We start from the raw sequence: 27,008 nt of genomic DNA, 5'->3' as shown, positions 1-27,008 counted from the left end.
GGAGCCTATTTTAGCAAAATTCAAGTTAAATACACAATGATTTGAGTTAAATACACAATGGTGTGAGTTCATTACACAAAACTACTTATACAGTATTATACAATGATACTGTTCCGGCTTACATACACATTTGTCTTAAGGAAGACGTTGGGAATGGAACTCGTTCTTAAACTGGGGACTACCTGTAGTTAAGAACTAAGCCATAGAAATGATGCTGAAAGAAAACACACAAATACTTTTTCTTTATATATAAAAGGATAAATAGAGCATTTATTAACACTTTTTTTTAGCAGCAACAAAAGTGACACAGTCCACATCTTTTCACAGCAAAAGCTATGGCCACATTTTACATCACTTTGAGGCACAAAGCAAAATATATAATTGACTTTTTTTCCCTCCAGATAAAAGTAGGGTTAAGTTTAGTACAAGAAGAGAAGGAGGGGAGAGGGCAGGAAGAAGCAGAAAGAGAAAGGAGGAGGAGGAGGAGAAGATCCTTGAGTTGTATATTGCAGTAGCAGGGCCTTAAAATACTAGCACAATACAAGGAGCAGATCAAAAAACCTGAAATGGCTTTTTAACATACAACAATAATCATTTCATTGGAGCTGGGAAATGGATACTTTTTAGAGCATTAAGTGGTCTAGTAGCAGAATGAAACATATTGTTCATTAGTCTTGTCTGTTTTGCTTTTGTAAAATTTATTAACCCAACTGTCTCAAGGATCTACTACAAGCTCAGTAGTGACAGTAACAAAGAGATTAAAAGATCATGCACTTAACAGTACATGGCACTTATTGCTTGGTACACTAACATTACAATTCTTATTGAAGAACGCTCTAAGAAATACAAGGCCTTGATCCAGAGCTCCACATTCATGGAGCTCATTTTCTCGGGCTTCCCTAGTCACTTCAATGAGAATGGCAGGTCCACACGCACATAACAGATGCACATATTCTGACTTGCTCCTCAACTGTAGCAAATGCAAGCCTGCACATGCAAAAGCTTGGTGGGCCTCCTGAAGATCTTCCATGGTCTCGGGTTTCTGGACAAGACAAAAAACTGCAATCCACACCCCACTGAAGCCAGTGCCCAACCTCCCATGGATTTTGAGAAATTAGAATTGCACTTGAGCACTGTAAAAGTTACACTCTTCCTAAACCCAGCCCCCATGGTTTGCCACTTTGGGCTCACTATGGAAATGGCTGCTCCTACTCTGTGGTCCATTATAGTTCTATTGATTTGCAAGACAAATACATTTTTTTTAAAATTCAGAAATCTTTAAAATAGCACTATTTTCTATAATTATACAGCATCTTCAATAAACTATGACTTTATTTATAGAATTGTGGCACAACATCTGAAAATATGAAAAACTATCCAGGATTAAACAAATAATTATCTTCTTTTCCCTTTCTTGCATTTACTTCAAATAGGCTTTAAAAGAAATACTAGTTTGTTCTAGGGCTGTGTGTCTGCAGTATATTTTTCTTTGGATTTGTCTGGGTGAACATAAGACTTATGGCCAATAATTTATAACAAACAACGAGTATAACAAATACTCCTTTATCTTGTTTATTTATTCTGCATGGAAGGTCAGACTAAATGTGATTTTTTACTGGTTGGTAGATAATCAGGAAGAACCTGACACAAACAACTGCTGTATGAGCCTGCAGAAATGAAAGGTTTGTGCCTAAATGTTCAATTAAAAACAACCAATTAATAAAAAGTAGCCTGCAGGCATATAATCACAATAAATAAAATTATATCTTAGACTGTTCTGTAAAGTCCCAATTTAACTCTCTTTAGAGGACTTGAATTAGGACTAAAACAGAAGCCTTACTCTATAAGAAATCCTTGATTTTGACCAACCATACATTTCTTACATTGTACCAAGTAAACCTCCACACAATCAATGTTATGATCTCTTTCAATACAGTGTAACAAGTATGTAAGTGCATTTTTAAATGATCAAGAAGTTTTGGCTTTCTAAACTGAACAGTTGATGTCCCAACCCGGATGGTAGTTGTGCTTTTCCTTAGTTATGAGCTTTCCACTCATTTATACTGCAAAGACCTAGTTTCCTGTGTAGGTTTGACCAGATAACCCTTAAAACTCTATAGAATGGAGACACCCAAATGGAAGTGATGAAATGTCACAAACTCATACAGATTGCACTTGAATGGTATTATTTCTTGGTTTTACAGTAAGACCTTCTTGTCTGTTATGTGTTTACATGTTTATGTCACATTTGTGTCTCTGTGTGTGGTGCACGCGTGCGTAAACAATCACAATGAATAAATCACAAACACTACAAAATATACCCAACATAGGCCTGTTATGAATAATCTTCTCCTTCCTTATAACTATATGAGTTTTGTGCTTCTTCTTGTACAAATTCTTCTCTCTTCTCCCAGCCTTCTGGCCAGCCACCATTAATCTGGGTCGTAGCACCATAAGATTTAGTGGTACCATAATTTACATAATTCTGAGTAATGTCCCCTGTTTCTTCATCAAGTTCATCTTCATGAATGAAGCCACATTTTTCTTCACTCGTCTGTTCAGGGTCTGCCCATGGTTGTTTCTCTCCTGAAGCAAATATCCCATAGAATATGACTCCTCCATAATGGACCAAAGCAGCAATAAGAAAGACATACTGCCATTCCTCTCGTGTCTGTGACAAAGAAGATGGTGCCATCAGAATAGCAGAGGGGGTTCACTTCGCACTATCAAAATAGCTGTGGGGGACTCTTTAGGCTTATAATGATTCTTTATAGGAATTATGGGACTGTATCTAACTACTGTATAAAGTAAAAATAAAATGCTTTTTTAGGGAATAAGAGGTAGCAGGAAAAGCTATCAAAACTTGAAAATCTTAAGAGAAAATATGGGCAAAGTTGTAGCTATATTTTGAAAAAGGATACCCAAGGGATGTTATCCTTATTTCTCATCTCATCCACCAGGATGGATTTTAATTAACATCATGAGGTGAAGAAGCTAGTAAGAATTCACTTTTTCATGGAATGTAACATGTGAACTTACACTGTTTATATGTGTGACAGACTGACAATGAATTTGATCAGATTGCACATGAGTACTATTTCTTCAAGCCTAATAATAACAAAAACTACTTTTGGAAACTGTAATGTAGCAAAACTTACTTTGTTTTTTGTCATCGCTCCAACAATTATAGGGCACACCATCCCAGACAATGTTCCAACTCCGTTTGAAATTCCCATTAAGATACTGGCATACCTTGGAGCAATATCTAAATGATTGACATTGAATCCTGTAATACAAAATCACGTTTGTTAACTGAATGATAGAAAAACTATACATCAATTAAGACTTGTTTTACTTATCGTAGTTAGGACAATATTCCCAGAAAACCTTGAGATAATATTAAATTCATTTTTATTCTTTCCAACTCAATGAAATGTTGGAAATAAATTATATATTTGGGCTCAGGATCTGTCTGTCTATTTATCATCAAGATAACTCTGCAACAATGGAAAGAACAGGCCCAAAGCTGGCATAGTGGGAGAAGCTGGCATAAGAAAGATAGGGATGGATCTGGCAAGCACTGCAGAAAACATCTCAAGTCCATGTGTATGGGAGAGGCAGTCAGATAGTGGCTAGAAAGGTTGGTGACTGCTCTATTCTAAAGCCCTCCCTTTCCTCCCTGTCATATGATCCAGGGTGGAGTATACACAGCCCACCCCATGCTTCCCAATTCACATATACAAATAAATAAAACCAGATGCAACACGGGGGAAAAACAGAAACACCCCCACAATACAATATGTTACTCATAACACAGAAGAAATACACAGTCCTTCCATGGTCAGTATTCCAGAAGTGTTCCATGGGTTTTCCCTAATTTGCTCCCCCCCACCCCAGAACCCAACAGAATTCTGGAAAGAAATATGTAAAGGGAGTCAGGATTCGGTCTGCTTACCTGTCAGCACAATAACTCTCTGAAAATTGAACAAATGGGACCAAATTTCATGTGATGGAAGAATTTGGCAAAAGAAAGATTTGTCTGACAGATAGTCCAGGGGTTGCAGAGAGGCAGCAGCTTGAGAATTTGGTGACTGCCCTATTCTAAGCTCACCTTCCTCCTCCCTATCAGCCACATGCACCAGAATGAAGTGTGTGCAGCCCAGCACGTGTTTTCTAGCACACATACGCAGAGAGTGGCAGAGAATACATACCCATGTCCAGATACAACATGCTACTTCATTATGCAGAAGAAAATGCAGATACCTCCTATGGCCATTGCTGGTAAAAGGCTTGGAAGAATTCCAGAAGCTGTGCTCTGTATACTTCTCTCACCTTATTTTGTTTTTTACAGTGGAATATATTACACTGATAAAGAAGTTAACTTACCAGATATAGCAAATCCACTGAACCCCACGGCAAGAACGAGGAAAGAAATAGCCACACCTCTACTATGAGAATATCCAACTACCAAGAGAAGAGTTGCTTCCATTCCAAAGCCTTGGATTAAAAAAAATTAATAGTGACTTGATAGTACTTATTGTTCTTTTGAAGCATTTACTACAGCTAGATAGTAGCACCTAGCCAGTCTTGGCATATTTCAGAAAGCTAAGCAAAGTAAATTTGGTTAGCACATGGAGGAGAGACTTCAGGAAATAACAGAGTTGTAGAATAGATTGGGAAGTCAAAACGTGTTGAAAGAAGGCAATGATCAACTTCTTCTACACTGTTGCCAGGAAAAGTACATTGGTGCATAGCGTACCTGGATCTCAGCAAAGCCTCTTATGGAGTACCTCATGATCCACTCCTTCATAAAATGGTAAAATTGTAGATGATACAACAGTTAGGTGGATTCACAGGTGGCTGAATGAGCACACCCAAAGAGGGCTCATTAATAGCTCCACTTCAGCTCGGAGGGAAGTATTGAGTAGAATGCCACCGGACTCTGTCTTGGGCCCTGTGCTACTCAGCATTTTGATCAATGACTTTGATGAGGGAGTTTGTTGGTGACACAGAACTGGGAGGTATGGCTAACATTTTAGATGAAAGAGAGAAGATTAAAAAAGATCTAGACAGGCTTGAAGAGTAGGCAGAAATTAATAACATTAAATTTAATGGGGAGAAATGTAAAGTTCTGGATCTGGGTATGAAAAAATAAGGCATAAATATAGGACAATGGAGCCTTGGCATGACACTAGGACATGGGAAAAGGACCTGGGTCTCCTTATCAACCATAAGTTAATCATGAGCCAGTAGTGTGATGCAGCTGCTAAAATGGCAGTTGCTGTCTTGGGGTACATTAACAGGATAATATACTGTAATTCAGATCATAGGAAATAATTGTTCTAGTCTACTTTGCCCTGGTCAGATTCCGCTTAGGGTACAGTGTCCAGTCTGGGCAGCACAGTTCAAAAAGAACCGTGGCACCTTCATCCATCTTTCATACCTTGCATAGTGTCCAGAACTGGGGCATTTGTTCCTTCCATCTTAGAATAAAACTGTGATATGAAGGTTCTGTAAACTATTCTTTTACATCAGCATGATAATGTACAATATTTTCCCCATCAAATATGTAGAAGAATTGGGTTAAGACAGAATACTGGGTGAATGAATCAACTGACAATAAGCATTTTGGTTAAGACGATACTTCTGTTTTATTACAGTTAGAAGCAAAAGCAATTTTGTGTGCTATCAGCTTATATGAACCTGTTGTGAATTGGATGTTTTATGCAGTGTGGTACTCACAGAACATTCGGCCAAGCCTTTTAATAACAAGTAGATCTTACCTCCACAGTTCATTATCTTCCTGACGGTAGTGGTTGAAAGAATTTGCCTGCTTCTTAGAAAGTCTGCAATTTGTCCTCCAATAGGCACAATAATAGTCATCACTAAATGTGGCAGTGCAGACAGCATTCCCACCTAAAATCAGAATTTTTAAAAAGGAGTTCTAATAGAATATATTGATTGATTAAAAAAAATAACCAGCAGATGAACAAGCTGGTACTGCTAATATTCAGATGCCTTGGACTACATTGATCATAATTCCCAGCGAGTATGGACACTGACACCAGCTTGAGGAAGGCTGACTTTATAAATGCAAGGAAACTTTTAAAGATGCATTATCTTGATCATTTCTAATGAAAAAAATGTCACCAGTGTAGATATAAATTTGACTTTTTGCTTCTAGCGAATGCATCTATGAATAGTAATATTATTTATAGCAACTTTCCCAGCTACACACATTTTCTTAATAATGTATAAACAGCACATAATAGTTACTTGGAGTTTCCTAGACCAAATATAAATTAGAATTATGATTATCCTATTCAGAATCTATCTAATATCTGAACTCTGCATTTCAATTTTGATAAGATTGCAAATTGCTATTTAGGCCTTGTTTCCCTCATGATCAACTTACCAAAATATTTAATATCTACCTCTATCATTGCTATTTCCAGTATGGCCAAAAGATGGAATTTACTGTTGATGTAACTAAAAAAGGATTAGTGATGGTAGGCAAGAAGCTGAAGATACATATTTACGCAGAGGAATTCTAGCCAACTCTATTCTGGATCTCAGAAGACTTTCAGGCTGCAGATGAAGCATTCTAAATACCGTTAGACACCTGGATCTAGTATCTGGCCATTTAAATTTCCCATTTGTCTATCCAGACAGTTGACAGTTGAGAAATATTGTGGGAAATTAAATATTCTGCAAGGGCTGAATATGGAGGTAGGAGGAGCTTCCAGGGCCCCGGGATCCAGCAGTTGCCAAAAAATCCCAGGTGATAATTTAAGGATGGGGTTGAAAGAGCTAAAGTTCAGGGGGATCAGTCAGGATCCAGCAACTGCATCAAAACAATGAAAGCAGCATAGTGCCATTGTATTGCAAGCTCCACTCCTTTCACAAGTGTGTACATCACAGGACATGTGATGAGGGATGGAGCTTGACACAACACTGCTTTCATAATCTGGTCTCCTTACCTCCCCCCACAGGCGCCACCAAGACCAGCTTTCCTGAGTGTGCCATAATCTGAAATGGCAACATACATTTTATACTGACGGGTGGATACATTACAAACACAAAACATAGTGCAATATCTTGTCTTACAGAACTTAAAATGTATTCTAGGTTGGAAAAAAACATAGGTTAATTCCCTGAAGCCTAAAAGCTACTTACAAATGTAAACATCTGCTATAAATTGATCTAATCTTTCATGCTATTTCTGACCTAATTGCTTATATGCTGCTTTCTGTAAAGTGAGACCTGTCAGAGTAAGCTAGACTAGAAGGCTAATTCTTATAATATGCTGAGGGACAGACATCTAATAGGCTGTGACTATGGAGCAGATCATCCTAATACAGCAGAAAAGCAGGACCTGGCTTTTCTAGATAACTTCTTGGGACTGTAAACACAAACTTTTGAACACATGCCACAGATCATCAAGGCAAAAAAACAAAAACCCTTCATATATAGTTTTGCAAGGAATAATCACAGAGCTGTTACCTATGAACATGACATAACAGAAATCTAGTATCCTATTTATCAGTCAGAATGCATCCTTGTTTATAGATGATATTGTTTTACTTGGAGGCCTGTCCAGTCCAAGTCTAATGTAAATATTAAAGCATCGTAAAAAGAGGACACATGGGCAATGAAGTTGCTAATCAGCATTTAGTATCTGGACAATAAATAGAACAGGTCATGGGCCACCTGGGTACAATCTCCTCCATGAAGTTTTGAGGTACTGCATGTCTGTTTAAATCACTGCGATTATACAGTGCACATACATGTCCACTGATTGTGCTACTCTCTTTCAGGAAAGCAATGTTATGCAAAGTGCAAAGAAAAAAATAAGAACACACAGCACTAAGCTACAGCAGCCCACTTTTTTATTTTCTAAGACTATCTCTGGTTTTTATGTTGATCAGAAGCACTGTTGAAAATGCAGATTATGCTTAAAGATAATGCTTTGCTTCACAGCAAGCTAGCTTCTTGGTTTTTAATTTTTTTTTAATTATAACCATCTTTTTAAAAATGGGTGGGGTAGGAAACCTTGTGAGCCTTAAGGAAAGTCCACATATTTTATGGTGGGATCCAAGAACCTTTACAGTATGCCAGTTCAAGTTTCTTTTAAAATAATATAAATTACCTTACTTATTTCAAATCCAAACACCTCTTCAAAGTAAGCAGGTTGACTAATAAGGAGCAGATAAAAAGTCCAACTTCTACAGAAGTTTGCAACAATGATTGCATAGACAGGCATAGAAGTAAAAAATTTTCTCCATGGAGTCTTGAATTTCTATAAACAAAGACAGCAGCTGGTTATTTCTTAGACATACCAGAGACTTCAAGGCTGCTCTTATTGGGCACACTTGCACACTTGTGTTTTCTCACTTGTACATGTTAAAAACAAACAGAAACAGTATGTTTTGGAAGACCAGAGACGAGGAGCAGCACCATAAACTACAAGGAATATGATACTTCTTGAAAAACTATGTTCCAATTACCTCCCACTCTTTTTAAGACTAGATTTCATGGTTTATTACTTGACTCTATTTTTTGTCATTGTTCACCAGCACAGTCAGGCATGCATGTACACACACAAACATCCTTTCAAGTTATCAATTTTTAATATAATTTTTATTTTTATGAATTAAGTGAAAAATAACAGGAAAAACAAAACAAAGGAAAAGGAATAGAATACATACATATACTTATGCTGGTAATAAAGATTTGATTTGATTTGATTTGATATGATTTGATATACATAATTACATACAAGGCAGTACGATCCCTAACTCATCTATGTTGTTATTTATCTTTTTTTAAAAAATTAACATTATTCTTGCTGTTGCATAAGCTTTACACTGAGGTAAGGGCTGGAGTGAGAATACAAAAGGTGAGGTGAATTTAAAAGAACTATTAAAAGATTAAGGGCTACATAGCTCAGATGAGACCACCTTCATTTCTAGTTCAGTCCCTGACCTAGCTGGCATAATCTTATTTTTTTTTCTAGATGTCTGTACAGAAACACACACAGTAGTAAAATCCTTACTTCCATTGCTCCTAGAAGATTGGCACTCTCTCCAATACTTTCTTCTATGTATCTGCGCTCTTCATCTGTAATTGTAGGGTGCTTTGCAGGGCTCTCATATGACACCAAAAGCCAAAACATATACCAGACAATGCCGAAACTTCCTGTTGGACATATATAACGGGAGGACAAATTGAAATGGAACTGCAATGGAAACATTCTACACAAGAAGCAAAAACAAGTTTTAAAAAATCGCCTGCTTGGTATTTTATCTTGGTATTTATTTAAACAGACACTCTTTAAAGAATACCCTTAAGTTTAGAAACATATTTTAATTCTCTTTCAAATGTATTTAATCCCCTTGGAACTGACTATGCAATGCCCAGTGATTCTACCAGTTGATCATGTATGGGGTACAGTTGCAGTCTGATGCAACCACGTAAAAGCAGGGATGTAACTTCTGCCTGATCATCGCTTTTGAAAAAAGCTGTTCTTCAGTTAAGCAAATGGGCCATGTGTTCATCTCTTCATCATCACTTCCCAGCATAAATTGGATAGCTCTATGCCTTTTCAAAGGGTTCCAGGAAATACAACAGGTATAGCCACAGCAACCCAGCTGAAAATACCCCCTTAAAAAGCTGAATACAGATTCCAATCCAATCTGATGGATTCCTTGCACAAAATGAAAATGGGTAAGAGAATATATGGAATACAGGACATTGGGGCGCGCACTGCCTTTCATGCCTCATCCATTTTGGCCTGCCTCTTGAACCTTATAGCTGAGATGGAGAGGAATGAGAATTGTGGCCAAACAAAGGGAGAATAGGGAAAGAGCAGGTAAAAATAAATCACGTCCTCAGCATATCATCCATATATGGGTGGAATTAATTGTACAGTGGAGAATTATTTCATCTCTAGTTTCATTCTTCAAATTCACATGTGCAATAGAACTGCCTCTTCCCTCCAATAAAACAAAGTTAACTTAAAAATGATCAAAACTTTGCAAACTCCTAATAACTCTGAGAACACTTGGAAAATTAGTGAACTCTCAATAGGTCTTAGGAAATATTGCATGAGACTTCAGATATTTGGGAGGGAACATTCAAATTATTGTATAACATCTTAAGTCCCTCAAAGATGGATTATCTTTCATCTGGATTTATCTCAAATTTGTAATAGTTACTGTACACAGAAGAAATGTTCCACCTGCTGATTTTTTACCTAAATGCATTTGCTATCACACTTTTTCAGTTGAAAACCCACTTGACAGAAAACATAAAAAGAACATTACAGAAAGGTCCCTTCCTGCTCCCCTACACTCACTTACTGAGAATCTTCTATACTGTCTACAATAATTAACTTCATTCCCATAAAAATTATTCTAACTAAAGATCAGATTCATGGACTGTAATTCAACCTGCCCTAGTTTACACTGAATTAAGTGTATCAAGACTGAGTCACTGTCCTCATTTAGGCTGAATTTGAGAGTCTGAACAATTCCACTGTTTTGGGAATTGTATCTCCAGGCAACCTAATTTGTCCATTTTGAATGTTCTTTCTCTCTAAATTCCCTCGGAGCTTTTCTCCTCTTGCTTCTAGCATATTTGTATGCAGTATTAGAAGAAAGCCATATTCTGAGTCATAATCTGGGGTCCCAGAGCTCCCTGGGTTTGAGTTGTCAAGTCCCCGCCCCCCAGTTTGCTCCAGGAAAAAATCAGAACAGCACAGGAGATGATGGACCCTTAAGCGATAGGGGTGCCAAAAATCACACCTTTCCTCATTTCCCTGAATCTAAGAACACGGATAGGTAGAGTGCCACTGTTGGATACAATCCAGAATGTGTGCTTCACCCTTCTTCTAAGATTATATTTATGGTTGCTAACTTTCCCTCATTACAAAAGAAATGGAAAGTACATTAGATACAGAAATAGTAATGACTTCCTTCAGAGAACTTAGTTGAAATTAGATTTCTCTCTTCTAAATAGTTTCCCCACTAGAATCTTAGACTGTGTTTTCAATATTAGTCTCTCTGGATTGAAGACCAGTACCAATAATGGAAGGAATATAATGGTACGCTTCCATTAATGGAAACAGTTTCTACTAATGGACAATGAGAAGGGTGATTTTCAAAAAGTTCATGGGCAGCCACAAGAAAAAAAAGGAAATCCTATTATGCTGACAGAAGTCTGTCAGCATGACATTAGATAAATATTGTAATAAAGTATGTATTAATAATAATCAATAAACATATAATGCCTTGCTTATAAAGCAAGATGAACAGAGAAGATCATACCATACACATAGAACACAGATGACCATCCCGTATATTGCACTAAAATCCCAGCCAATGGCATTGCAATGACTGCACCTGCATAGGATCCTAGAAAACAAAAGAACCATGAATAAATTATAAACATCTATTAAGATGGCATCAAGTCTGAAATTCAATTCATGTTGGCATCATGGGTATCTACTGGATGCTTTTGAAATACATTTTTCTAGTTTCTAAGAAAACTGTTCACTGATATCTTCTAGACAAAATGACCATATGAAGTATTTAGGTCATTCTTCCCTAATCTGTTTCTTTTCAGGTGGATAGGAAGTTGAGGAAAAATGGAATAACCTCTGCAAATAATTTCACAATCTTATTGGCTAATGTTACCAGATGATTAGTTCATATAACTTCATCCAATAAGTCGAGAAGAAATGTACCCAATAAAACAGTAGCCATGAATACTTAAGAGGTTTCTTTTGGATCCACTTGGTTTTATTTGTCCAGCTGGAACACTGATACAGTATGTTAATTATTATTATTGTTATCAACCTGAATCAATCCATTGCAGAATGAAGGTCTCTTCATTGAAGCTTATGGACCATAAACTACCACGCTTGCCCAGTGTAGATAAATGGTAGATAAATGTTTTTCCACTTCCCAGTCTAGGGCTGAGAGTGATGGGCTCAAAGCACCCAGTTGTCTCTGTGACTAAAGGAAGAATAGAACCTGTGTCTTTCTGCTCCTAATACAGCATTTTAACAACATACCACACCAGCTCTCCAATATATTAATACTGTGATCTATGTACTGCACTTAAAGCTCATATCCTTTAGCTGCAGCTAAAATGGCTTAAATATGCTATTTCCAAAGGACCTGTAAATTGATACATGAAAACTGGGAAAACACATTATTGCTTCAACAATTATTGATTCAGACTGACAAATAAATCTAAATATACCAATAGAAGAGAATATATATAGTCTACAACATACAATGTAAGGACTGTAACAGCCACTATGGGGGACAGACAGGCGAAATAGTAGCAGAGCACATCCATGAAACAATAACTATCAGTCAGAAAACATGATAAAAACTCCTTAATTTCACAACACATGGGCAGATTCAATCTTAGTTCAACTGGGAAACCATCAGCATCTTAGACGAAGCTAAACCCAAAGACATGATGGAATTCCTGGAAGCATGGTATTCAGACAAGTCAGCCATCAGCAAGCACACAGAGATAAACAACATTTACACACCATTTAAAAGAGACAATAAAAAGGAAACAAAAATACCAGGACACTTCTTCCCAACAATCAACACCCAGATAAGCAAGGATTAACACCAGGATTAACCCCAGGCAAACAGTCAAGCAGTAAACAATACCCTAATCAAGGAACTACCAACCGAGACAGACAATCAAGCAATAAACAACAGCCTAATCTAGGAACTACCAAGAAATAAACAATACCCCCTCCAACACTGACAGGGCAGGCTACTGTATATAAGCAGAGAGCAAACCCCATTCCCTTCTAGCACTGAAGAGGTTACCTAGTCGGGTAATGAAATGCCTGCCAGAAAACAACCAAGCTCAGAGAACCCCAAGGACTCTACAAATCCAAATGTCCTTGTCTGAATATAACTTCTAGAATAAATTCTCAAGTTAACTTTTGTTCACACAGAAAGAATGAGCCTGCTCTAAATTGTTCTCTGGGGAAACAAAACTCACTGCAATCAATATGTGTGAATATTACTGATGAGCTGCAGAAGGACAGTTTATGTTAGCATATGCTAGAAAAAGGAAAAACAAACAAGTAAGAAAATGGAGATGTCACTTACCACAGAAAGATGTAGTTGCTAGTCTACTTCTCTCTAAAGGAGGAGCCCACTTGCTCCATATTCCATGGCAAGCTGGATAAGTTACACCCTGTGGAGAAGATTACTTAGTTTATATATGCTACAACAGACATAGAAAGAAAAGGGTAAAACAAAAGGGGGAATTGATAATATGGCATGAAATCTGAGAGTATTTGTAGGTAGGTCACAAAGGATGGAGGAGTGGTGAATGTTGATTATGTGTGACGTGATACCCTCGAAATGCATTATTCGTCTTTCAATGATTTTTCTGCATTTATGAACTTGAGTCGCATATTCTTTTTAATTTTTTTCTCTTCTGATTCATTCATTTCATGCATTCCCTTGGCAACTGTTTTAGTATCATTTTTAACTTAACTCACTGTTTTTATGTTCTTCTTTGATTAGTCACATGGATGAGCACATTCAATCAAAAACTATCTAGTAAATTAGATTATATTGTAACATAGACACCTCTGGCTTAAGCGGTGAGGTACAAGATATGCCTCTTCTCTCTTCCTTCATTCCTTCATTGGCAGGAAGAAAGAGGAAAGCAAGAACAGGAAGAGAGCATCCAGCAACAATTGCTGGGAAGCCCACAGGGCCTTTGAGGCCTCCACTTCCAGTCCAGAGGTCTGCTGCTGCTTTTTTTGCAGAGACAGCATGTGATCAGAAGCAAGAGCAGAGGAGCTGCAGCAGTTCCCTCCTTGCTTCTGTACTGCTCTTCTCCTGTGGCTCCTCTTGAGGCCCTATGCCTTGGCTAAGATATCTTGGTGGCAAAATCCAGATGTCCACTAGAGATGGCAGCAAAGAGCTACAGAAAATTCTAACTCTTTGCTGCTATCTAGTGATCATACCAATTTTTGCAGTCCAGATACGGTAGCCTTACCCTATGTGATCACAGAATTAAGAAGTAGGAATGAACCTTAAAAGTCATCTCGTCCAATCTGAACCACATTGCCATCTTAACTGCCAGCTCCCAGTTCATGGATACCCTTTCATTGTTTTTCACTGTATTTCCTTGTGATCAACAACTTTTCCATTTCACCCTACCTCTAGATTATGAACAAATAAAAAGGTACTCATCCTAAAACAAATTATGTATTTACATCATTCCATTACAATAACTGCCCATTTATGCCAGGTAAACTCTTTTTGTAGTCTCTGAGACACTTTAACTCTGGAAAAGCACATTTGGGGTTATTTTCCAGTGTGAGTGAGGCTACAGCCTAAAAGCAGGTGGGGCTGTGACCAAAGGAAGTTGGGTTGTGCTTGTTCAGGTAGCCACTACCCTAGTCCCACAGAAGCAGCATACACAGAGAGAGCCATAGTGTCGTGGCAAAATTTGGACTGTTAATTTGAAACTGCCCCTTCAAGATACTTGAAGGTACCATGGTGAGTGGGGAAGGTAGACAAAGGCCAAGAGATGAAAAGAGTAGTGAGTTGGAGGCAGTCCAGCACTGGTTGCCCAGCCACCTGGTCTCCCTTTCCCTCTGAAGGGATTGTATGAAGTTGTTTAATTCATTCTTGTTATGCCATTGATAACCTGTTCTTCTTTCTCAGGGAACTCAGTGGGCAAGATTTGGGGACAAAGTATCACATCAAGGGTCATAATCAAGAGCAACCTGACTGCCCATTCAAGCTGTCCATGGAAGAGTTTGCGCTTCAGTTCCATACCTCAACCAAACCTTGCAAGATTCTAACAAAGATGACACATCCAAAATGCACTCGAGCAGCAGACGGTATTAACATGTTGAGGGTGGATGTCAGTAGTATCGCTGCACCAAAGACCCTGAAAGAGATTAGTGGAATTACTGAGAACTATGCCTGAATGCTAGTAGTCATATTTACATGTGTATAGATCTAATAATTGATATATATTTGTGTTCTCTGTAAGACATAGACGCTGGAACTGGGATGATCCAGTTTCAACTCCACACTTATCCCTGGAAACTGACTGGGTGAGCTTCTCAGACCGATTTACTTCACACCTTATTCTGTACATACAACTGGAAATATGTTGTCTTGCATTCCAGAAGAAAAGACAGAATATAAATTTTTTAAAAAATGCCCAAATTCCATTTTTAAGGAGAAAATAGTTATTTCTTAATGGATATAGAATAGTTTGGTATTAAATATTTAAAGATATCTTCTGATCACACAAAGTCCATCTTTACAAGAAACAAGTAACTTCACTATTAAAAAAAAAAACCTGTTGCAATGACATTTTCTGGGTAGGAAGATCAACTACAGTACTAATATTTTAGTTTCCTTTTGGTGAGGACATGCAGGTCGCTTACAATTCCTTTGTACTATTTTCTTGACTTACAGCATATTCATATACATGACTGCTCCAAAAGCTCTGTTATATTCAGTTGGACTTACTGTCCACAACTATGCCTTCTGGACCCCTGAGTACAAATCAGCACACTCTATGACCCAATATGGTTTTCTTCTTCTAATTGATAACTCTTTCCAAAAATTAAATGCACCAAATATATGTTCAGAGAGGGTGAAAGACCTTCAAAGCATTCATTTCAGACCTCCACCTCTGCAGATAGTTTAGACCAGTAACCTTGAAGAACTCACCTATTTTGCTCAGCTGCTGTAATAGATGAACGAAATAAGGAAGATGCTTTGCTTTCAGCATGACTTGGCAGCTGTAGGGTGTGTGGACTTCAATCCCAGAATTCCCTAGCCCCAGAATTCCCCAGAATTCTGGGAGTTGAAGTCCACACAGCTTAAAACTGTCAAGGTTGAGAAACACTGGATTAGACTGTCTATTGAGAAAAATATCTACTAGTCACTACATCCTCTTGATTAAATATCCTGAAGTATTATAAAGCCATCAGTTACACAAGGATGATAATTCATAATAATATTTTGGGAGCATGCATTTAATCACTCAGCATATCATTGTTCACTTGAGATTTTTGTAGCCGAACATATCAAACGAAGGCATATTGTATTTATGTCATCCATGGAAACATTTTGTCTATTGGCGCTTGATCTCTAACGCTGGATTCATGCGTGCCTGTCATCATCCGATCTTGTATTTATTAGGCAGTGAAAATCTGTATGTGAAAACACCTTTCAAGATGTGATTAGAGAAAAATAGCCTCAAAATGTGCCCTAACGGACACAATGATTCTGAAACAGGAAGCCATTTATCGCAAATCAGTTTCCTAGTGGAGAAACTAAAAAGTTCCTGTATAGCCTTGAAGCGTTCACCTGTTTTGCTCAGCTGCTGCAGTAGATGAATGAAATAAGGAAGGGAAACATTCATCGGAGGACGCTCACCACCAAAACAGGCGCTGCTGCTCTGAGACTAAAATGTGGGTTTGTTTTCAATTTACTGAGATTAAGGCAGGAAATAAGAACATATAACAAAGCATAGAACACACCTTCAGCACATGTCTTCCATGCATCTGTTTAGATGTGAAAGGAGAGAGAAATGTCTGATCTGAATAGGATTGATATTGTTTAAAAAAGACAAATGATTCAAGGCAGCTGTGTGGGAAAAGGTCACTCGGTCCATGGAGGATGCTCCACTGAGATGGAACTCCGTTTCACTCTCTTATTATTAATACATCCCATCAAGCCTCTTTCTATATAAACAGCCTCTCTCTCTCTTAAGAAAGGGAACAAACACACACAAAAGAGTGTGTGACAGGCTGCATATACCTACGTTTGACAGCTCCTCCTCATGTGTTTCCTGAATTTTTTTTTCCTAGTCTGGCCTGAATACAACATTTACTTTAATGCATAGATCATATTTCCTGGACAATAAACTCTACCCAAAATATACAAATGGCCAGTTTCCAAGTATTTTATTTTTAATACATTCATTCCATATTCTTAACAGTGTAAGCAACTCCGTCCTTACATATAAAACTATCAATATCACAATAATGCTGAGTGTTACATACACAGGCATGCATGCAAACACACCCCTTATTTTAATAAACAATTGCATAGTCATAAAAAGACATCAGAATATAGTCAAGGATACTTAACATACTCAGTTTTATTCTCCCTGTTCCTGCCTACTTAAAAAAAAAAAAAGACATTCACGTTTGCTTCATGAGTTCTTGTTGCTTGCTTTTGCTTGTATGACTAGTTCTTTTGCTTCTTCTTTTTTTTAATAACACCCTTCATTTCATTTTCTTTCACTTTTACATTTCACATGTCTTTTGCCTAGGAATCTGCCCAAACCACAAGCTTCAGTTCAGACTCCAACTCAGTGATTTAGAAAACAGCCTGATCAAACTGGTTTGGACCTCTACCTTCTATTTGATTCATGGCCAAAGTCCAAATCTTCTGACACTCATATTGATTGATTGATTGTATTTATTTAAAAGTTTTGTATGGTTGCCCATCTTAAACAACTCTGGGTGGCTCACAACAGCAGTAAAACCCAATGACTATAAAATAGAGCATAAAACCATAAAACAAAAACCCAGTGCCTTCATCATCCCCCCACAGCCCACTCCAATTACCTTCATTCCATTCCAGCACCTGAGTAAAAAGCAAGGTCTTGATGGCCTTCCAAAAGGCTGAAAGGGTGGGGGCTTGCCAAATCGCTGGGGGGTGGGGGGTGGGAGGGTGTTCCATAAGCCACAGAAAAGGCATGCTTCCAAGGTTCCACTGGATGGCAGGATTTTAGGGAAGGGATCTGGCGCGTGCCTACCCTATCCAGTCTGGTGGCATGGGCAGATAGTCTTAGGGAGAGGTGCTCCTGCAAATAACCAGGTCCTGTGCCACACAGGGCTTTAAAGGTGATAACCAGCACCTTTAATTGCACCCGGAAAGAAACTGGGAGCCAGTTCAGCTCACACAACGGAGGTGTAACATGGGTGAACCTAGGAACAGCCAATACCACTGCATTCTGGACCAGTGGTAGCTTCCAAGTGGTCCTTAAGAGCAGCCCCATGTAAAGCAATTGCAGTAATTCAAAGGGAAGCAACTAAGACTATTCCTGCACTTTCCATTGACTGTCACTGAAATCAACCAAGATAGCATTCTTTAACAAAACTGGACATTTACAGGGATAGTAATTCCTTGTGATGGATGAAAATGGACATATTTCAGACAAACAGCTGCAGTGGTGCTTGCATTAGACAAGTTTGTGTTGTGATTTTAAAAAGGGAGATTACCTGCAACTGTTTAATATTTTGATTGATAGAACTGAATGAATTTAATTCAACCAACATGAATAAATTCTGGATCTTTTGCATCTGGTGGTATTTTCTCTCTGAATTAAGATGGTGAGAAATGAAAGTATGTCCGAAAAGATACATTTGACAGGTGCCTGTTTTTTAAAAGAGCCTAGCATTTTCTTTGTTATTTTTCTGACTAGGCTAGTCCTCCTAAGCCTTTTCTGGATAAATTTAGGCAATTGTGCAAGAAAATCCTTCCTGATTTGGGGTCTCTAGCAAACAAACTTGCACAGTTTCAGAAACTTGGGGGTTTGGGCATCTGTGGGTTTGATTAAAGCCATGTTTTTCAAACTTGGTAACTTCAAGATGTGTGGACTTCTTATGTTTGTAGGGGTTGGCAGTTTGTATGGCACAATGTCAATCACAGGGAAAGCAGGAGCCAGGGAAGAATTCTGTAACATTTCAGAACATTAATTTTAGATTTTTTTAAAAAATTCTTTTTGTGTTCTGTTCAATTATTACCCAAATCTCATTTAAATAGGACAGAGGGAGATGGTGGACAGTACATGTCGTGCAGAGGGAGAAGCAAAAGAGGCCGAAGATTCTGCATTTTCCAAACAGTTTTATAGGAATGATTCATGTTCAACGTTCAACATATGGCTGCATGTTGCAGAGGAATAATGGCAGTTCCTTTGGGGGTTCTTGAAGTTTTTCCCTACTGCAGATTTTTACATCAATAACTCTCTAAGAAATGTCTGAAGAACTCCAAATAATGGAGGTACAGAGTCTATAAAACATCATGCCATAAAGGAAAGCTCCACACTACTGGGCTTCATGTACTGAAAATGGGCAGCATGTTACCTATGGAAATTGAGATCCAACTCCAAGAAGGGGGGAAAAAAGTTTTCTTTTCATTATTCCTTGTATCAATTTGATTTTCTCTGTTTTCACTGACTTCCCTAGACCTTTTTGTTCCTGGTGCTATTTCCTCTCTGAATTAAGACAATCAGAAATGAAAGTATGACACAAAAGATGCATTTAACAGGTGCCACGTCTTTTTTGTTCCCTAAATAACAGAGTCTAGCATTTCATTTGCTATTTTTGGCCACAGGTACGTACAGCACAAGCATTTTCAGCCAACGTCTTACTGACTGTGATATCTGCAAAATGGCTCAGATGGTAAAACAGTTTCTTTTCATGTACACTGACAACAGCATTTTAATTTATGTCTTTGACTGCATTGCAAGATATGCAGCCAGGATTTTATATTCTTGTAGGCAGTGCAAAATTTCATCATGAATTGTGATGACCAAATACAGCATATCAAAATGAAATGGTCTTCTTCAACAAATGCAAGATTTTTCTGTATAAAAACATTATATATATAAATATATATATTTAACCTTTGCACTCTAGCCATTTAGAAATCTCTGTGCAACCATTTTCATTTTTCCCAAAATGACCCAAAGAGAACTTCAACAGGACAATCCTTGTCACATTAAGGCAGAATTAAACCTCACTACATTCAGTGTTGGTTTATTCTCAAGTATCAGTATGACTGCATCTTTAATACATTTGTGGGATGGAGTAGAAAAAATAACATGTGTAACATTCAGAAAACATCAGATAAAAATTGACATCTTTAGGAACATTTAAAGAACCTTGCATAAATTATTGGTCAGCAGATGGAGCAATTGTTTCACTAAATTCTACTTCAAGAATTTTTCCTTACCCTAAATCATTTAAAAGGTTTACTTATCTTAAGCAAGTAACACTTTTAATTTAACTATTAAGTGGAATTTCCAACTTCCAACAGCAAATTAATTTTTTTCCTATTATGAAGAAATATACAGTGAGACAATAGCTGAAACCTCAAATTTTTGGTGGTGGTGGAGGGGTGCCTTTGAATCGGTGTTGGTGGCTGCCAGGACAGGTCCCTGCAGTTTTCTTGGCAAGGTTTTTCAGAAGTGGTTTGCCCTTGCCTGCTTCTTCCTAGGGCTGAGAGATAGGGACTCCCCCCAGGTCACCCAACTGGCTTCGTACCTAAGGCAGGACTAGAACTCCCGGTCTTCTGCTTTCTAGCCTGGTGCCTTAACCACTACACCAAACTGACTCTCAAAACATCAGTAGTGCTAACAAAATGCAGAAGGGTGGAAGTAAGGAATTAGATAAAATCTAAGCCATGCTTCTAGTGTCCTGATTTCAGTGATTCCATTTCAGTTGGTGTTTTTCCCTACAGCTTCAGATCATCCATGTAAAGGAGGTGGGATAACCTGGCAAATGTTTTTGATGTTTGATAGCCATGTCCTGACTTGTTCAGTATTGTTGACAGAGGAATCAATGCAATGACAAACAGTAGTGGTTATAGTGAGTCTCACTGAAAGATTCCTCTCTTGATGTTAACCTCTCCCAGTCTATCACCATTGACCAGCAACCGTGTCTTCCATTGTGCCATTGATCTTTGCACAAAGCTTCTGATGTTTCTACTGACTCCTGTTATTTCTAGGCACTTGATTGTCCAATCATATGGCAGGGAGTCAAATGCCTTCTTGTAATCAATCCAAGCTACATTCAAGTTGGTCTTCCTTCTCTTGCAGTTTTTCAAAATCATCTTGTCAGTTAGGAGCTGATCTTTTGTCCCTCTGCTGTTTGGGCAGTTTCTTTTCTACTCAAATGGAAAGAGTTTGTTTTCAAGTAGGTGCTGTTGAACTGCATCAGCTACTACACCAGTTAGCAATTTGAAAGTTGCTGGCCAGCAGGCAATTGGCCTATAGTTGCCTGGCGTTGCCCCTTTTGCTGGATCTTTCATTATCAGGCAGGTTTTACCAGATGTTAACCAATCTTCGATTTCACCTCCTTGCAGTATTTTGTTAAACTGCTTGGCAATGAGGGGCTACAAAGCAGTCAGATGTTTCAACCAAAAACCACACAGTTCACCTTCACCTAGTGCTGGCCAATTCTTGATCTTCCTTGCCCTTTTCTCCACCATTTCTGCTGTTATGACAAGTTCTTTCATTTCAGCTTCTTCTTTATTCTTATCTACCTCCTTTATCCAAGCTGCATTCTTGTTGTATTTCTTTGGGTTGTCCCATGGCTGCGCCCAGAACTGCACTGTATCTTCTTGTCAGAGAGACTGGTTCATTGCAGTCTCTCCATTTTTGAATTGGTAGTGCATCATCATCATCATCATCATCATCATCATCATCATCATTTCTGATTATAGATAATGTTTCTTATTCCATCCATGTCTTTTCTAGAAATTGGCTTATGGTTAGTTCTGACACAGTGGTGAATCTCTTTGAATGTGTTTAGAAACAATGAAATATTTAGAAATATTTATTTATTGGTACTTCTCATTATTATTGGTCTTATTTATATTCATTAAAGCACTGTACACACTCATAATGCCATATCTCTCAATCAATCAATCAATCAATCAATCAATCAATCCAAAGCAGTAGAACTACTATCAAGTCACCCAATATATCAGAAATACCAAATCTCTGTCCTATCATGCATAATCCTGCCAGAATTCCTTCACCTAGGTCAGGCCTCCCATTTGTACCAGAATTCATATGCCTTGAACTGGATGTAGTACAACTCCATAACAAAGTTTCAGATGATGCTGTGATAACATCTGAACAACTACTGTATCAGGGTCCCCAGAAACTAGGAAAGCAGCCATGATTCTAAGACTGATTGGACATTGCCATGAATGGGTATAGCAGCATTCTTCTTGGTAGAAACCACACCCCCACCAACACTGGCAGGACAAGCTACTGTATATAAACAGGCAGCAAATCCTACACTCATCAGCACTGATGATGTTACCCAGTTGGGTAATGAAATGTCTGCAAGCAAACAACCACGCTCAGAGAACACCAAGGACTCCACAGTTCAATCCTGAGCTACAGATATTCTCTTCTATTGGAACAGTAATATTTACTGTAGGGTACAATCCACAATACAAAATTCCTATGGCACCGGTCCTGGTAACTAAGACCCCCATGCTGACTTAATAATTTTAGAATCTGCTTACCACTACCCATCATTTTTCTAAATGCATTAAAGGGAAAGGGTTTTAGAACATCAGCCAAAAGCTTTTAGAAATGGATGTTTTGGGGTGTTGTCCCTACCTGACCTATATGGACTCAGGATTGATCCCATTAAATTTCATGTCTGGATAGATTCCTCCCCCCTATTGTGTGTTTGTGTGTCTGTATATATGTGTGTGGCTGTGTGTGTGTGTGAAATCAGTCTGATGGATAGATTCTCTCTCTCTCTCTCTCTCTCTCTCTCTCTCTCTATCTATCTGGCTATTTTCTCTCTCTCTCTCTCTCTCTCTCTCTCTGCTGGTTCATTACAGATTTCCTACAAAGAATAAAACCGCTTTCTACATGCCATGGGGGAGGGATAGAGGCATCTGGGTGCCTGTTTCTCTGATTAAAGCTTCTTTTACACCATTTTTCAAAGGATTAGTACGGATAAACTGATTCCCTGGCTCCTGCTTTTAATCTAATAAAGGCTTGAATACATTATTAATTTTTGCAACACATCTGAGGTCTGCTTTTGTCAAATAAATCCCCCACCCTCCTAATCCCTTAGTGTATCATTAAGCTGTGAAAATGACTTCATCACCCACGGCAGAAAAATGGAAGCCCCCCAAGCCATATGGCAAGTGATCTCCATGAGAGTTCAGCCCCTTCTGCCAGGAAGCTGATGTATAAAAGGCATCCTTTGGGCCTCACTTCGGCAATACTATCCAAGGGCTGTGGAAAACAGAGCAGCATATTTTGGAATCACCTCCCACATCAAATCCACCAACAACAGCTAGGCAGGTGCTTTACAAGCTAACTTCCATTCCCATGTAACCCTAGCACCATATCACATGATACAGGTATCTCAAATGTGAATTGATCTGCTTGATCCAAGGGAGCTTTGGACAGCCTTCCTAATCACTTTGCCATTGGGTCTGTTTTAATTTACAATCATAGCTATCACAGATAGCATTGATGTTTCTATCTCCATGTACTGAATGCCAGGGAAGGAGAGTGCAGGTGACTTCTGTATAGGGCAGAAGAGGGCAATGTGATTCTCAGTCTAATCTCCCTAGCCGAATTGAATCTAATAATTTTAATGGGAAACGATTTAGTTTTGATAAATTTTCTATTTAACCAAAAGTTTAACCTTCAAAACTTTGTGCAATATTCTGGTAGGGGCCATACCAACTGGAGGCTAATATTGCTGTAATTTTATGCTAGTACAGCAGCACAGAATCAATGCCATAGAAACCATGGCCGATAGAGAGGTTAATTTTGCAGTCCCGGCTTAAGCAATGCATATCCACCCTTCAGTCTGTCCTTGCCCTTTGAAAATACCTTGCCGTTACCCACACAAAGGAGGCACTAGTCAATACACAGGGACAGCAAAAGGAAGATATCATGTCCCTCAGAACAAGGCACGCATCACTCTATTGACAGCCAGACAACAACAAAGAGCCCAAACATGTATATGTGTTCATAATGCAAAGGGTGGCAAGCCAGACAGAAACTAACTACAGCCATGACTTGAATACCACAATCTTTGTTTATTATTTATTTACTTCATTTCTATACTATAGTATATGGCCCCAGCAAGTCAGCACATGGCAGTTTACAATGCTAGTAACAATCCAATCCAATCATCATCATCAATATTATATAACTTAATAACTGTATTTACCCATAATAAAAATGCAAACAAGATACAAAACCACATATAAAAACACAGTGTCAATATTAAAAGGCAAAACAGCAGATTAAAACAGGGTTTTGTGTGGGGAAGGCTAAAATGTAGAAAAAAATAGGTTTCTCTTAAGTGACATTTATAGAAGAAGTTGATAGAACATTTAGGAGAAGAATAGATGTGTTGGATGAAAAAGTTCTTTAACCTGGAAATTTTTCTGACTCTTTGTGACTCGGAGTTAGCGTAATAAAGATACTACATATTGGTTCCAGGAGGTATGGCTACAACTCCCACTGTGACTCCACAAAGCTAATCCCATCATCTTTGAATTCCTGAATATATCATCAACAATTGCTTTAGAAAGGAAAAAGACACAGAAAATGCCAGGGGCCCTGCTTCAGAAACAACATGAAAATTGCACAGCCACAAAGAAGAAAATAAACAGTGAGGTATACATTAGGTGATGACAAACCCCTTTCCTTCCTTCCAGGCTTCCAGTGACAATAGGACAATTCAGAACCACTTCTCAGCTGAACCTTGCAAACTTCTGTGCATAAATTGGTTTATTTATTTATCGAATTTTAACCCCCTCCCCCTCTTTCTATCCATTTGACAATCAAGGCAGCTTACAAGACTAAAGAATGTACAAAATACAAATTAGTGACAGCCCTTCAAGGTAGATCTGACTAGGAAACCAATGTCATGTAGGTCAGTGCTATTTTTATTGTAAAGCTATAGTAACAGAATCTTGCAACAGTATCTGAATGTGTCCCCCTCCCCACACCTTTATCTTCATGTGAAATAGGGAGGGACTTTCTGAGACATTTACTCATACTACTTTCTTGGCTTGAGCTCAGGCCCCTTTAATCTGACCATCACCTTGGTAACTGGCTCTTCCTCCTGTCTTCCAAGGCCATTCCCTCTCTCCTTTACACTAAATCAGCATCAACAGAATGAAATTCCCCATGATAAAACAAGCTTTAAAATCAATTAAGTTAAAAGCTTTGTGGAAGAATTCCTTTACTAACCTGCTCCCCATTGGAAGAATGGGGAGCAAGTGCAGTTCCCTAGGGGAGAGCTTCTGACAGCCCAGAAGCCACAGAGGAGAAAGCTCTTTCTTGCATATCAAAGAGCTAAGACTCTTGTAGCACAGAGATCCACAGATGGTCCTCTCTTGTTCACCTGGGTAGCTGGAAAAATTCACAGCTGGAGATGACCATCCTGCAGATGATAAGGCTCTAAGCCATTTAGGGCTTTTCAAGGGTAGCTCCACGTACAGCACATTGCAATAATCAAGGTAGAATGTAACCAAATGTGTGGACAACTCTTACTAAATTCAGCCTGCTCAGAAAGGGTCAGTTTGCATACTAGCATTCCTTATCAAAGCCCCCTTTTGCAAATCTGATGACATCTGAGTATCAAGGAGAACTCCCAAACTGTGAACTTGCTCCCCTGAGGCACATCATAAGTCAGTGACCTAGATGTTGAGTTACAATCCCCTTTGCACCACCTACTGGGCATCTCCTGATGGGAAAAACCAAATTTACTTCAAAATAGTATCCTCAAAGCCCAGTCCCATCAGGTGGTCTAGAAGGATACCCCTGCCAATAATAATGAAAGCCACAGAAAGTTTCAAGAGATTTAGCAGGGCCACACCAATTGTATCTAGTTTCTAGTTTAGATCATCCGCCAAGGCAGTCTCAGTACCATAGCCCTGGGGAATCCCTGATCAAAATGGGTTCAGAAAATCAGTTCCTTTCAGCTTGAGCCTTGACTTCAATTACTCGCCTCAATTACTCAGTCCTACTGTATAGAAGCTCATGTGCATACATTCATTCACATTCATTTTAGACCAAGCAGTCTGACTAATATGTGGTAACTTGTGATAAAGTTGTAAGGTGCTGACATTTGGGCATGCATTTTTTTTAAAAGTTGTTCCAACACTTAAAAAGATATACAGTGTGTAAATGCTACATGGTTCTATTGTTTCTTCATTCCATCCAGCCATAAATATAAATGTTGAATTAAACTTAATTTCAGTGGAAAGGGGAACCCAAGAAGACAACAAATAACTGAAGCAGAGCAACCTCTTTTAAAGCACTCTCTGTACAAGAGCAGGTTCCCACTTGACATAATTTTTGAGAATCTGGTTCAACACTACAATACTCCATCTTGGTCCTAGAAGGTGCCAGAAGTGTCAGAAGCTGTTAAGTAGAGACTCACTAATATCCCAGATAACCTGACATTACTCGGTATATTGTTTTAGGAGTTTCTTTTTTAATCAGAAACCTACACTGATCTCAGAGTAGAGGAAGGATTAATCAGTGTACTTCAGTGTTGGCAAATAGATCACAGGGACAATTTGGATATCAATAACCAATACAGTAAAAGAGTAATCCAACTGAAAATGAAATATCCAAGCTGCTGAAGATCACAAATGTCAAACTTAAAAAAAAAAATCCAAAATAGAACCTCCTCTTCCTTATTCACCTTAACCCCCATTTACATTCAGGAAGCTTGTTTGTATTCCTTAAATCCATTCAGAAAACATCTAACGATGATTTTGGCCTTTGTGTATTCTTACTAGGAAAGGTGTATCTGCCCTATTCTGTAAGCCATTTTTTTTCCAGTTTCTTCCAAAAATTGGCCCGAAACAATTGCTGAAGACATTGCTGCTTTAAAAAACAAAAACAAGATAAACAGAGACCTGAAGCTTTATCAGTGCTTGCCCACATTCTTGCTTTCGCTAATTCATGCTACCAACCCAAGTTGACAGTTCAAGCCGAATTGATCCAAATTGGTATAGACTGTATCATTCTTTTCCCGAACTCTGCCAGACAAATGAGAGAGAGCTAGTGATACTTGTTCAGAAGGAAAGCCAAATGTCTCAATTAACCTCCTCTGATTCACATAGAACCACAGCCTGTTATCCAAAGAAGATAATTTCTACTCCCCCAGTGAG

At 38.4% G+C, this 27,008-nt stretch overlaps 1 protein-coding gene across 2 annotated transcripts in view; it reads right to left on the bottom strand.

Annotated features, from left to right (window-relative positions):
* Positions 1 to 2,335: 2,335 nt before the first annotated feature.
* The window catches only part of SLC17A6 (solute carrier family 17 member 6), a 51,928-nt gene continuing 27,255 nt past the window's right edge, over positions 2,336 to 27,008 (bottom strand). For both annotated transcript variants that reach the window (XM_088145085.1, XM_007435615.3), the window contains 9 exons: positions 14,841 to 14,955; positions 13,149 to 13,236; positions 11,328 to 11,414; positions 9,056 to 9,198; positions 8,150 to 8,299; positions 5,784 to 5,916; positions 4,387 to 4,497; positions 3,159 to 3,286; positions 2,336 to 2,671 (listed from right to left, as the gene is read on the bottom strand). In XM_088145085.1, the coding sequence (XP_088001211.1) occupies positions 2,336 to 2,671; positions 3,159 to 3,286; positions 4,387 to 4,497; positions 5,784 to 5,916; positions 8,150 to 8,299; positions 9,056 to 9,198; positions 11,328 to 11,414; positions 13,149 to 13,236; positions 14,841 to 14,955 (1,291 nt within the window). The remainder of the gene's footprint in view (positions 2,672 to 3,158; positions 3,287 to 4,386; positions 4,498 to 5,783; positions 5,917 to 8,149; positions 8,300 to 9,055; positions 9,199 to 11,327; positions 11,415 to 13,148; positions 13,237 to 14,840; positions 14,956 to 27,008) is intronic.

Source organism: Python bivittatus, unplaced genomic scaffold (genome assembly GCF_059951505.1).
Source record: "Python bivittatus isolate LINGU-HERP-01145 unplaced genomic scaffold, Pbiv_v1 ctg000480_np1212, whole genome shotgun sequence".
NCBI lineage: Eukaryota > Metazoa > Chordata > Lepidosauria > Squamata > Pythonidae > Python > Python bivittatus.
This window is presented reverse-complemented; position numbering and strand designations above follow the sequence as displayed.